The following is a 14,450-nucleotide window of genomic DNA, read 5'->3' as shown; positions in this document are numbered from 1 at the left end:
ACCAAGAGAACATAATAAAACTACTTTGCAGATTAAAAAACAAACTCACATTTTATATATTTTATAAAAGAAACCCTACTCTATATCTTGTCAATTATAAGACTTGAGACTAAGCCAGTTCAAACGTCATTAAAGAACTAATTGCCTTCCCCCAAAGTATCATTCTACAAGCCATAGATACGATAACAATGAGAAATACTTAATTTTAATAAACAATAACCACACTAAATAACCTAAATAATTATTAATACTATATTATTAAAATTAGAATTATAATTAATATTTCATAATTAAATATCATTTTCTTCAAATAAAATAGTTATAATTTATAAGACACAAATATAATTAAAATAATATAATTTTCAACTAACAATACTGCAAAATTATAATAAATAATTAGCACAAATATACACTAGCCCTACGTTCTTAAAGATTTTTTTAAAATAAAATAATAAATCCTCTATTACTATATGGTCGGCCAATCCTACCCAACCCAACTGGTGTCCTATGATATCATATAAAGCCCAGTGGAGAATGCTTTAACAAACCAAACCAGGTAACACGCTTACAGGAGCAACAGATTGTTTATTTTACAAAACCCTAGGGTCCAAGGATTCAGTTTTCAATTTTAATCCTTTTTCGGCATTACTTGAACTTTAGCCATGGCGAACAGAGGATTCGAATTCCCCGTATCAGTCGCTGCGGCTGATACACCTACGCCTCTCCCCGGCGTCACTGCGACTTACGCCCCTGGTACCCCCTTCATCGCCACTGCGGGTTACGCGCCTACGCCTTTCTTTGGTGCCACTGCGTTTTACGCGCCTGCACCATCCTTCCCCCGCATTGCGAGTTACGCGCCTACGCCTCTCTTCGGCGGCGCTACGGCTTACCCGTCTACGGCTCTCTTCGACGCCCCTGCGGTTTGTCCACCTACGCCATTCTTTGCAATCCCTTCGCAATCTTCTGCTCTGGATGTGGATCTGTCTTTCCGCACTCCGGGCATAGCATTTACTCCACCCACGCCTTCCAACACTCAGGTGGGAAATCCGCCCACTTCCTCAGCAACTCAATCCTCCTCTGTATCGCAACCATCAAATGCGTTTCGAACTGTTGCTTCGTCTTCATCAACCACCAGTGCACCTACAATTACAATTCCTTTATCTGGTGAAGGGACTGCACTAGCACAGACCACTACTTCTGCTGCTGTAACCGTACCAACATCTGGGATGTCATTTTCATCAGGACCAACTTCCACTACCAATTCCGCTGCATATCCCCGTTTTACCTTATCGTCTTCAGAGGCATCTGCAACAAGAACTGCATCTTCAGTAACTGGTAAGTCTCTCTTTCGTAGTTACTGCATTATGGTTTGCCATTTACTGTTTGATAATTAAATTTTCTAGGTTATGGTCAACCTTAAAGGTTTCTTAGTTTTCGGAATGTTGGCAGAGATTATAGGCTGCCTTGAAATGTTCTTTTCTTTTCCTTTCAAATATCTCAGGCAGGATTAGATCACATTTTTTAAGAATTCTAAATGTCACAACTGCTGAATTAACCTGATAGTCATTACACCACAGTCAGACCTGTTAATAATCACATAAATCAAATATGTTTTTGCGCGCGCTGAGTTTTCATAAACATAGATGAGTATGTGTTTAGAAAATAGTTAGAGCTTCTTGTGATTCGAGATACATGGAACTAACATTTTTTGGTTTTTGTGTTTCGCAGCTAACACTCGAGAGTGCGATAGGGCCATGGAAAAAATATATGCTGCTATGGTAGAGATGGATCAACTTTATGAGAGATTAGCAAGGGCAGAGTTTGTGAGAGGTGTGGCCCTAACTGAGAGAGACCAAGCTCAAGCAGAACGGAATAGTCTGCAGATCCAACCTGATCAGGCCCGAGAGAGGGAGAGACAAATGCAGATAGAGCTGCAACAACTATATGCTACGAATTATGCGCTCAAATTAGAGCGAGATCGTGTGCAACAACTATTTGCCGAGAAAAATGCACTCAAAGTAGAGCAACATCCTGTGCAACAACTATGTGCTAAGATAGATGCACTCAAAGTAGAGCAAAATCGTGTGCTAGGAGAGCTCGAGACAATTCATCAGATAGAGATGCAACAACTATGTGCTAAGATAGATGGACTCAAAGAAGAGCAAGATCGTATGCAGCAACTATGTGCTAAGATAGATGGACTCGAAACAGGCCAAGATCGTTTGCGAGGAGAGCTCGAGACACTTCGTCAGATGAGAGTATCAGATATACAAGTACCGTAGAGGATGGATGCATTGACAATGGAGAATGTTAGCTTGAGAGAGGCACAAGGGAGAGCAGAGGAGCATCCAGAGGGATTCGTTTTTTTATAGCCTCCAGCTCCTAGACCACCTTTAAATTTTGATCTCATATTTTGTCATAGTCGTAAGAGAATATGGATAACTGATTATTGCAAGGACATCTTTTATCAATAATTTGATTTCAGTTTGTGTTTATGTGATTATGTGTTTTTGGTATGATGATGATATAGAAATAAAATGATGTGATGTTATGACAATATTTTAGCTTATGTTTGTAATTCTTTAAGAAATAAAGATAAATAATAGATTCAAACTAGTCATGTGTAAATAATTGAATGAAATTTGGATAAGAATGGAACATAATAAAGGAGGAGATCTTGAAAATAAGGAATCCTTATCGAAGGGCACCTTTCGAGGATTGACATTTTCTTCTAGCTCAACATATTCTTTAATGCTCAGTATTGTTTCGGAGCAAAATTTTAGAAAAAGCTCGTCTACCATTTGATATTGAATAACACAATAAGTTTCTTTGTATTGGGATTTTTCTCTTTAAAGGGTTTTCTTTGCACAAATCACTAAGATGTGGTATGGTTTTTGTTTTTATTTTCTTGCAATTATTATTTTTTCACATACCTTTTGTCATAAATTAGTATATTGAGCATATTTTACACTTCTACTTCTTTTAATTTGATATAGAGCTTGATTGATAAGCTCAAATATTAGGTGTCAGGAACAATTTTTTCTTGTTCTAACTTTTATTTGGGTTGCAACTTATAATAAAAACATACAAATAGATAGGTTCATCGAAATAAAGGACACTATTGAAGACTTGTACCATGCTAAACAATTGGTTAACAATTAAGATTGGTGATGGTGTTTTTTTGGCTACAGATTTGGATATGTTCAATATGAATGTGACCACAATACATTGAATTAAAGTAAAAAAAATGGAGTATAAATATGCAATGAGACTACTACTACTTTTTCAGATCATGGGATCACTTGATGGAGTTATAGAGACCATTAGTTTGAAACAAAAATGACTAAAGTAGTGGTTAATAAATTGACTTTGAATGTACTAATGAGGCTTTAGTTAGTCATGGGAAATTGAAAAACAAAGGTGAAATACTAAAAAGGGAAAAATAAAGAAATGTATATATCTAATTTATATGAGAGATTTAAATCTCTTAAAAATTCTATGCCTAACTATTGGAATTACAATAAGACCAGCAACAGAGGGAAAAAGGAAAAAAGAAAAATGATGGAGATATCTTTTCAATGGCCTTAATGATTCATGTATTGAAAGATGAATGGTTGATAGAATTTGAGGCTTCTTTTGATATGATGTCTCATCAAGGGTGATTTTTAAAATTATGGTGAATATAATGGTAGAAGCTGTATCTCAATAATATTTTTTATTTGAGCATAGTGAGCAATAGAAAATTCTAATTTTGGTTCCATGATGGACAAGTGAAACATGCCAATGGTGTGATAGACATGCATGGTTTGACATAGAACCTATCATTAGTTATCAAATTCAATTATGTATGGATGCAGGTTGTTTTATCTAATGAAATTTGTAATATGGTGCAAAGAGATATAATGTTTTCTAAAGATGTTTGTGTGCACACTCAACTAGAAATTATACTCTAAAGTGTAATGATTATTTTGTTTGTACAGTTTTTAAAGTATGCACCTTGACTATCATAACAAATGAAAAGGATTTATGAAAGGGAGATATAATTTTTGTGAAAGGTCTTTGTGAGCTTACAATATCAACTTGAAAGTGTATTCTCTCAAATAGAAAGCTTATTTTGTTTGTATAGTTTATAAAGTATGGAGCTCCACTATCATAACCAATGACAGGGAAGATTGGTGTCTCTACTTTCAATGGTCATGATTTTTTAAGCACTTAAGTGGGCTCTAATTTTAAAGAGAAAAATATTTATAGAAGAATCCGTTTTTTATGGTACCAACAAATAACTCGTATAAATGAAGATTATCTAAGTATTTTAAAAGAACTTGAAAAAAATTAGTTAAGGGGATAAATGCAATTGTAATATAGAATTTTATTTATGTGAATATTACATATAAAATAAAACTATATTTAGCTTAAATATAGTTATTGTTGATAAAAAAATAGAATACAAACACCGGTCTAGAGAGATAAGGGTGTGATATGTTAACACGGTTCCTGAATATGTAACTAAGGAAAGAGATTATTCTTTGGGATATCATCTAGGGGCTGCATCCCTAATAGGATATATAAGTAAGTAGTTTATAATGAGTAAAAAAGATGATGAGGGGAATAGAAGAATAGTGAATAGAAGATAGAAAGTATAAATGAGATATAAGGAATGTACTCAATAGATTAAGATATTAATATAAGAGATAAAATTATCAAGCCTCATACTATGTATGGTGTTTTATTTTTGTTTTAATGACAAGAATAGATAGTTGGGACATAAAGTGGGAATAGACCACCTTAGCTACTTGCCTACTTTCTCTAATCACACTACCAACCACATTCAACCCCTATCAAATGGCTAGAACATAGGACACTAAGAATTAAAAACAAAAAATTAACTGCTTGTAGGAAAATTGAGAACAAACATATACTTCTAGATTAGGAATTCAATGTTGTCTACCCCTCCGAATGCTTATCTTTTTCAACCCCTATCAAACAAGTATAACATAGAGAAATAAAAATCCAAAATTCAACATCAGCTACCCTTGGGGAAATTGAGAACAAGCATCTACTTCCAATTATAAACTTGACACCATCTATCAGTAAGAATTTTTACCCTTTCCAATAGTTATACCACAGAGAAATAAAGCTCAAATTTCAAATCTAACCACCGATGGAGAGAACAAGAGTTTTCCAACCGATCCCAAATTCTGAATTCAATTCCATCTAACAATGAATTTTCCAAACGATCTATCATAAGATTGACCTATCGATAGATATGATTGAAGATTACTTCTTCAAAGGAATTAATTACCTGAATTTATTTGCCAACAAATGAATTGAGTTTCCAATTTTTAGTAGAGCCCGCCCTCAAGGCATTAATTATTATGGTTAAATACCTTTCTATTTTTGAAATATTTATGTTTAACTCTCTGCAAAGAAGTACCCCTTCCAGTACAGCTTTGAGTTCAGCTATGTTATTTGTGTCATCTTCTAGATGCTTTTCCAACTTAGCTAAAATTGAACCATCATAGGCATGAACTACACAACCATCTATAAAGGTTCCATGATTACCCTGAGAAATAATATCAAAATTCAATTTATCCCAACCTATCTTAGGAGTAGACCAAACATGATTTTCTCTTTTTATTTTACTTATTTGATCCCCATTGCCAACGCAAAGAGGAATCTTCAATCTAAACCATTTCATTCTAATAGAGCGATTCTAATTTGAAAATTAAACTTTCCTTTTCAAATGACCTCCAATTCTACTATTCATCACTTCAACATTAGCAACTTCCACCTTATTGATGAATGACTCCCAAATCATCTTCTTTCCTTGGAAATTTTTTCAATGTCTCTCTTTACATAGTTTCAATAGGATAATGGATGGGAAAATAATTATCAGACGTCCATATATACAATTCCTATTTAACTCTGACCAACTTTTAAAAAGGTTAAGGATGTCATTGGGAAGAGAAGTGATTCATCCTGGTTCGGAACACAACCATCTCTAGTATTTTTGGGAAAAGAGACATCCTGAAATGATATGATTGAATTACTCATCATGGTGTTCACATAAAACACACATAGATGGACCTTCAAAGCCTATTCTCCTAAACCATTCAGCAGTTAAAATTCTCCCTTGAAGAGAGGCCCAAGAGAATATTGGTTCTTTTGATAAACATAATCTATTCTAGTATAATTGAATGGGGATAAATTTTAGGAAAACACATTTAGATGGACCTTCAAACGCTATTCTCCTAGACCATTTAGTAGTTAAAATTCTCCCTAGAAGAGTAGCCAAAAAGGATGCCATGATTAAAACAAAAGTCTTGGAATTTCAGATTGACATACTCCTTGTCACTATCTGTGCATATCTTCCTAATAGAAAGACCATAATACTTCTCTACAAATTCTTTATACATCCTAATTAAATTAAAGACATCACTCTTTTACTTTAGAAATTACGCCCATGTACGCCTAGAGAATTCATCATTCGATGCAAGCATATATTTGGCCCCCCAAAAAAAAGGAGTGAGAAAGAACATGAAGTCACCATGAACTAGGTCCAATTTACTGTAGCATGGTGGTCTATACTCAAAGTAAAAGAATCCTTGAGATTCTTACCAAGCACACAACCTTGACAAACACCATCAGTGAAAGAAATCAGATCAATATCAAAAGATGTCCCTCTCCATTTTTTGGAGTTGAACTATTTGAGAATGATTGGAAATGGTTTGCGTAAGTTTACATGTTTTGTAAAAGAACCAATAAATTACACAATTCCCACATGTGATTGAGTTTGTGTAGAGATGGATTTTTCCATGGGCCTTCTAGTTGAAATCTCATTGAAAGTTGGCAAGAGACTCTAGTCGAAATTTGTAGATTATGAAAGGAATTATTTTAAATGTAGGAGGTGTTTTTTTACTTGACTCATCATAAATCATTATGTCAATAGTTAAAATTTTCTATTTAGGTGTCTCACAAGACTCCCATGTGGTGCATTGATGCCAAATCTAACAATTATCTAGTTTACCCTAAGATGGTTTCAAGCTCTTCTAGCTCCCTTTGCCAACTTGTTCACTTGGAACTTCTATTTCTCTCCCCAAATAAACAACATGTGCAAGGTGAAAGGGTTTTTACTTTAGATGCATGTTACACTGTTCTTATATAGATATCCAATCTTTTCTCAAGGAGAAGCAATCACATCCTACCAACATTTTTTGTTACTTGTTTAAAAGAATCACTACTTAATGGGACATTTAGGAAGGGTGATGATCATGTTGATTTAGTTTCTTTAGAGGATATGAGGAGAAATCCCCCTTAAATGACGAGGATCAAAATTAAGTCTTCTCGTCCCAATCCGAGCATACACGGATATAGGTCAAGAGGAAAAGGTCTCCTTCAAGAATACACCAAATTCGACTAATGTCATCTTCCAAAATTGAAAAAAAAGGCCAAAGTTAAATTTTATCCATGAGGAGTTCTTCTTTTGTGCAGAAAAAATTGTTTCTAAAATATTTCTACGATATGTCAGTTATATTTTTGATAGAACACCTTTGTGTTGCCTTTTTGCACCCCTTATGGCTAGGGCATACATTTTATATTTCTTTAGAACTTTATATTATAGAAGCTACCTCTTTGATCTAGATTATGTATGGAAATTTTGTTTAAAAATGTGTCTTTTGTAGTGAATGAAATTTGTGTCAAATTGTTTTGGCCAATCAAAGAGCCATAAAATATTTTTCACAATTTTATAACTTAAGAAATATGAATTTAGACTATAGAAATAATAAGAAATATATAACTATTTTAATTTTTTTCATTGTCTATTCATAATATTCTAAATAAAGTGATAAAATATCGGCTTCGGCCTATTACCCAGCAAAAAAGAAATGTAAATAAAGTGATTCTTTTATATAATATAAAATTTCAACAAATTTTATTTCTGAAAACATAATAAAATTTATTAGCTATTTTATAGGGATTTGGTTCAGACTACGCAAATAAATAATTAAACTATTTCATCAGTCGTTATAAATTTTTTTTTTTTATTACATTAAGATTATGCTTTTAAGAAAAATGTATATTTTTAGTATAATGTTTATATTATATTATAAATAGCATCAAAAGTAAGGGCAATGAATAAAATTGCGTAGAAAACTTTATCCAAGATTAAATTTTTTAGAAGGTAAGAAATTAAATACATATCTCAAGAAAAGAAATAAAAACTAAGCATAGCCAAATATTTTCCTATTTATGCTAACAATAAATGAGCTACTAAGGAATAATTTATATATAAAATCAAATATTAAAAATTATGAAAATTAAATTACACTAGAATACAAACACCGGTCTAGAAGCGATTCATCCTAGTTTGGAACACAACCATCTCTACTATTTTTGGGAAAAGAGACATCCTAAATGGATATGATTGAATTACTCATCATGGTGTTCACAGAAAACACATATAGATGGACCTTCAAAGCCTATTCTGCTAAACCATTCAGTAGTTAAAATTCTCCCTTGAAGAGAAGCCCAAGAGAATGTTGCTTCTTTTGGTAAACATAATCTATTCTAGTATAATTGAATGGGGATCAATTTTAACAAAACACATTTAGAAGGACCTTCAAATGCTATTCTCCTAAACCATTTAGCAAAGTAAATTCTCCCTAGAAGAGTAGCCAAAAAGGATGCCATGATGAAAACAATGTCTTGGAATTTCAGATTGACATACTCCTTTTCACTATTTGTGCATATCTGTCTAGTAGAAAGACCATAATAATTCTCTACAAATTCTTTATACATCCTAATTAAATTAAAGATGTCACTCTTTTACTTTAGAAATTACGCCCATGTATGCTAAGAGAATTCATCCTTCGATGTGAGCATACATTAGGGGCCCCCAAAAAATGTAGTGAGAACGAACATGAAGTCACTAAGAACTAGGTCCAATTTACTGTAGCATGGTGGGCTCTACTCAAATTAAAAGAATCCTTGAGATTCTTACCGAGCACACAACCTTGACAAACACCACCAGTGAACGAAATCAGATCAATATCAAAAGATCTCCCTCTCCATTTTTTGGAGTTGAACTGTTTGAGAATGAGTGCAAATGGTTTGGCTAAGTTTACATGTTTATTAAAAGAACCAATAAATTATACAATTACCACATGTGCTCGAGTTTGTGTAGAGATGGATTTGTTCATGGGGCTCCTAGTTGATATCTCATTGAAAGTTGGCAAGAGAGTCTAGTCGAAATATGTAGCTTATGAAAGTAATTATTTTAAATGTAGGAGGTGTTTTTTTACTTGACTCATGATACATCATTATGTAAATAGTTAAAGTTTTTTATTTAGGTGTCTCACAATTCTCCCATGTGGTGCATTGAAGCCAAATCTAACCATTATCTAGTTTACCCTAAGATGGTTTCAAGCTCTTCTAGCTCCCTTTTCCAACTTGTTCACCTGGATCTTCTATTTCTCTCCCCAAATAAACAACATGTGCAAGGTGCAAGGGTTTTTACTTGAGATGCATATTACATTGTTCTTATATAGAGATCCAATCTTTTCTCAAGGATAAGCAATCACATCCTACCAACATTTTTTGTTGCTTGTTTAAAAGAATCACTAGTTAATGGGACATTTAGAAAGGGTGATGATCATGTTGATTTAGTTTGTTTAAAGGATATGAGGAGAAATTCCCACTAAATGAGGTGGATCAAAATTTAGTTTTCTCCTCCCAATCCGAGCATACATGGATATAGGTCAAGAGGAAAAGGTCTCCTTCAGGAATAGACCAAATTCTACTAATGTCATCTTTCAAAAAAGAAAAGAAAAGGCTAAAGTTAAATTTTATCCATGAGGAGTTCTTCTTTTGTGCACAAAAAATTGTTTCTAAATATTTTTTATGATATGTAAGTTATATTTTTTATAGCACATCTTTGTGTTGCCTTGTTGCACCCCTTATGTGTAGGGCATACATTTTATATTTATTTAGATCTTTATATTATAGAAGCTACCTCATTGATCTAGATTATGTATGGAAATTTTGTATAAAAAAGTGACTGTTGCAGTTAATGAAATTTGTGTCAAATTGTTTTGGCCAATCAAATAGCTATAAAATATTTTTCACAATTTTATAACTTGAGAAATGTGAATTTATACTATAGAAATAATAACAAATATATGTATATTTTAATTTTTTTCATTATCTATTCATAATATTATATATAAAGTGATAAAATATCGGCTTCGGCCTATTACCCAGCCAAAAAAAATGTAAATAAAGTGACTCTTTTATATAACATAAAATTTCTACGAATTTTATTTCTGAAAACATAATAAAATTTATTAGCTATTTTATAGGGATTTGATTCACACTACGCAAAGAAATAAGTAAACTATTTCATCTTAAATTTCATCTATTATACTATATTCTATATTATGATTTAGTTGTCAGTTGACTAATAGTTATATGTAAGGGTAACTATTACAAATATTTTTATTAAAAATTATAAACATTGAAGTACACTTTTATTTATTCATAAGAGTAAATATTCTATTGGCTAATGACACCTCATCCATTTCTTTTTGAAATCAAAAAATCCCATGAACATTAAATTTCATCTATTATACTATACTCTATATTATGTTTTAGCTCTCTACAATATATGAACCACAATTAAGATTATATCAAGTGATGCAAAATTGGGGACAAGATGATTCAACTAGTATGTAAGAATTTCGTCAAAATCCAAGTTTAGTATCTTTCTCAATAAATGAAATACCAAATGCTTTGTTTTGCCTCCATGCTCTCATACAAAACCAAGAGAACATAATAAAACTACTTTGCAGATTAAAAAACAAACTCACATTTTATATATTTTATAAAAGAAACCCTACTCTATATCTTGTCAATTATAAGACTTGAGACTAAGCCAGTTCAAACGTCATTAAAGAACTAATTGCCTTCCCCCAAAGTATCATTCTACAAGCCATAGATACGATAACAATGAGAAATACTTAATTTTAATAAACAATAACCACACTAAATAACCTAAATAATTATTAATACTATATTATTAAAATTAGAATTATAATTAATATTTCATAATTAAATATCATTTTCTTCAAATAAAATAGTTATAATTTATAAGACACAAATATAATTAAAATAATATAATTTTCAACTAACAATACTGCAAAATTATAATAAATAATTAGCACAAATATACACTAGCCCTACGTTCTTAAAGATTTTTTTAAAATAAAATAATAAATCCTCTATTACTATATGGTCGGCCAATCCTACCCAACCCAACTGGTGTCCTATGATATCATATAAAGCCCAGTGGAGAATGCTTTAACAAACCAAACCAGGTAACACGCTTACAGGAGCAACAGATTGTTTATTTTACAAAACCCTAGGGTCCAAGGATTCAGTTTTCAATTTTAATCCTTTTTCGGCATTACTTGAACTTTAGCCATGGCGAACAGAGGATTCGAATTCCCCGTATCAGTCGCTGCGGCTGATACACCTACGCCTCTCCCCGGCGTCACTGCGACTTACGCCCCTGGTACCCCCTTCATCGCCACTGCGGGTTACGCGCCTACGCCTTTCTTTGGTGCCACTGCGTCTTACGCGCCTGCACCATCCTTCCCCCGCATTGCGAATTACGCGCCTACGCCTCTCTTCGGCGGCGCTACGGCTTACCCGTCTACGGCTCTCTTCGACGCCCCTGCGGTTTGTCCACCTACGCCATTCTTTGCAATCCCTTCGCAATCTTCTGCTCTGGATGTGGATCTGTCTTTCCGCACTCCGGGCATAGCATTTACTCCACCCACGCCTTCCAACACTCAGGTGGGAAATCCGCCCACTTCCTCAGCAACTCAATCCTCCTCTGTATCGCAACCATCAAATGCGTTTCGAACTGTTGCTTCGTCTTCATCAACCACCAGTGCACCTACAATTACAATTCCTTTATCTGGTGAAGGGACTGCACTAGCACAGACCACTACTTCTGCTGCTGTAACCGTACCAACATCTGGGATGTCATTTTCATCAGGACCAACTTCCACTACCAATTCCGCTGCATATCCCCGTTTTACCTTATCGTCTTCAGAGGCATCTGCAACAAGAACTGCATCTTCAGTAACTGGTAAGTCTCGCTTTCGTAGTTACTGCATTATGGTTTGCCATTTACTGTTTGATAATTAAATTTTCTAGGTTATGGTCAACCTTAAAGGTTTCTTAGTTTTCGGAATGTTGGCAGAGATTATAGGCTGCCTTGAAATGTTCTTTTCTTTTCCTTTCAAATATCTCAGGCAGGATTAGATCACATTTTTTAAGAATTCTAAATGTCACAACTGCTGAATTAACCTGATAGTCATTACACCACAGTCAGACCTGTTAATAATCACATAAATCAAATATGTTTTTGCGCGCGCTGAGTTTTCATAAACATAGATGAGTATGTGTTTAGAAAATAGTTAGAGCTTCTTGTGATTCGAGATACATGGAACTAACATTTTTTGGTTTTTGTGTTTCGCAGCTAACACTCGAGAGTGCGATAGGGCCATGGAAAAAATATATGCTGCTATGGTAGAGATGGATCAACTTTATGAGAGATTAGCAAGGGCAGAGTTTGTGAGAGGTGTGGCCCTAACTGAGAGAGACCAAGCTCAAGCAGAACGGAATAGTCTGCAGATCCAACCTGATCAGGCCCGAGAGAGGGAGAGACAAATGCAGATAGAGCTGCAACAACTATATGCTACGAATTATGCGCTCAAATTAGAGCGAGATCGTGTGCAACAACTATTTGCCGAGAAAAATGCACTCAAAGTAGAGCAACATCCTGTGCAACAACTATGTGCTAAGATAGATGCACTCAAAGTAGAGCAAAATCGTGTGCTAGGAGAGCTCGAGACAATTCATCAGATAGAGATGCAACAACTATGTGCTAAGATAGATGGACTCAAAGAAGAGCAAGATCGTATGCAGCAACTATGTGCTAAGATAGATGGACTCGAAACAGGCCAAGATCGTTTGCGAGGAGAGCTCGAGACACTTCGTCAGATGAGAGTATCAGATATACAAGTACCGTAGAGGATGGATGCATTGACAATGGAGAATGTTAGCTTGAGAGAGGCACAAGGGAGAGCAGAGGAGCATCCAGAGGGATTCGTTTTTTTATAGCCTCCAGCTCCTAGACCACCTTTAAATTTTGATCTCATATTTTGTCATAGTCGTAAGAGAATATGGATAACTGATTATTGCAAGGACATCTTTTATCAATAATTTGATTTCAGTTTGTGTTTATGTGATTATGTGTTTTTGGTATGATGATGATATAGAAATAAAATGATGTGATGTTATGACAATATTTTAGCTTATGTTTGTAATTCTTTAAGAAATAAAGATAAATAATAGATTCAAACTAGTCATGTGTAAATAATTGAATGAAATTTGGATAAGAATGGAACATAATAAAGGAGGAGATCTTGAAAATAAGGAATCCTTATCGAAGGGCACCTTTCGAGGATTGACATTTTCTTCTAGCTCAACATATTCTTTAATGCTCAGTATTGTTTCGGAGCAAAATTTTAGAAAAAGCTCGTCTACCATTTGATATTGAATAACACAATAAGTTTCTTTGTATTGGGATTTTTCTCTTTAAAGGGTTTTCTTTGCACAAATCACTAAGATGTGGTATGGTTTTTGTTTTTATTTTCTTGCAATTATTATTTTTTCACATACCTTTTGTCATAAATTAGTATATTAAGCATATTTTACACTTCTACTTCTTTTAATTTGATATAGAGCTTGATTGATAAGCTCAAATATTAGGTGTCAGGAACAATTTTTTCTTGTTCTAACTTTTATTTGGGTTGCAACTTATAATAAAAACATACAAATAGATAGGTTCATCGAAATAAAGGACACTATTGAAGACTTGTACCATGCTAAACAATTGGTTAACAATTAAGATTGGTGATGGTGTTTTTTTGGCTACAGATTTGGATATGTTCAATATGAATGTGACCACAATACATTGAATTAAAGTAAAAAAAATGGAGTATAAATATGCAATGAGACTACTACTACTTTTTCAGATCATGGGATCACTTGATGGAGTTATAGAGACCATTAGTTTGAAACAAAAATGACTAAAGTAGTGGTTAATAAATTGACTTTGAATGTACTAATGAGGCTTTAGTTAGTCATGGGAAATTGAAAAACAAAGGTGAAATACTAAAAAGGGAAAAATAAAGAAATGTATATATCTAATTTATATGAGAGATTTAAATCTCTTAAAAATTCTATGCCTAACTATTGGAATTACAATAAGACCAGCAACAGAGGGAAAAAGGAAAAAAGAAAAATGATGGAGATATCTTTTCAATGGCCTTAATGATTCATGTATTGAAAGATGAATGGTTGATAGAATTTGAGGCTTC

The 14,450-nt window shown here is 33.5% G+C and overlaps 2 protein-coding genes across 2 annotated transcripts; both read left to right on the top strand.

Annotated features, from left to right (window-relative positions):
* The first annotated feature begins 662 nt into the window (after positions 1 to 662).
* On the top strand, positions 663 to 2,282 carry LOC131874830 (uncharacterized). The gene is made up of 2 exons (XM_059218750.1): positions 663 to 1,335; positions 1,729 to 2,282. The coding sequence occupies exons 1-2, from the start codon at positions 663 to 665 to the stop codon at positions 2,280 to 2,282; spliced, it is 1,227 nt and encodes a 408-aa protein (XP_059074733.1).
* A 9,196-nt stretch (positions 2,283 to 11,478) lies between these two features.
* On the top strand, positions 11,479 to 13,098 carry LOC131874829 (uncharacterized). The gene is made up of 2 exons (XM_059218749.1): positions 11,479 to 12,151; positions 12,545 to 13,098. Exons 1-2 carry the CDS (start codon positions 11,479 to 11,481, stop codon positions 13,096 to 13,098), a joined length of 1,227 nt encoding a protein of 408 aa, XP_059074732.1.
* Positions 13,099 to 14,450: the final 1,352 nt, after the last annotated feature.

Source organism: Cryptomeria japonica, chromosome 4, assembly GCF_030272615.1.
Source record: "Cryptomeria japonica chromosome 4, Sugi_1.0, whole genome shotgun sequence".
NCBI lineage: Eukaryota > Viridiplantae > Streptophyta > Pinopsida > Cupressales > Cupressaceae > Cryptomeria > Cryptomeria japonica.
This window is presented reverse-complemented; position numbering and strand designations above follow the sequence as displayed.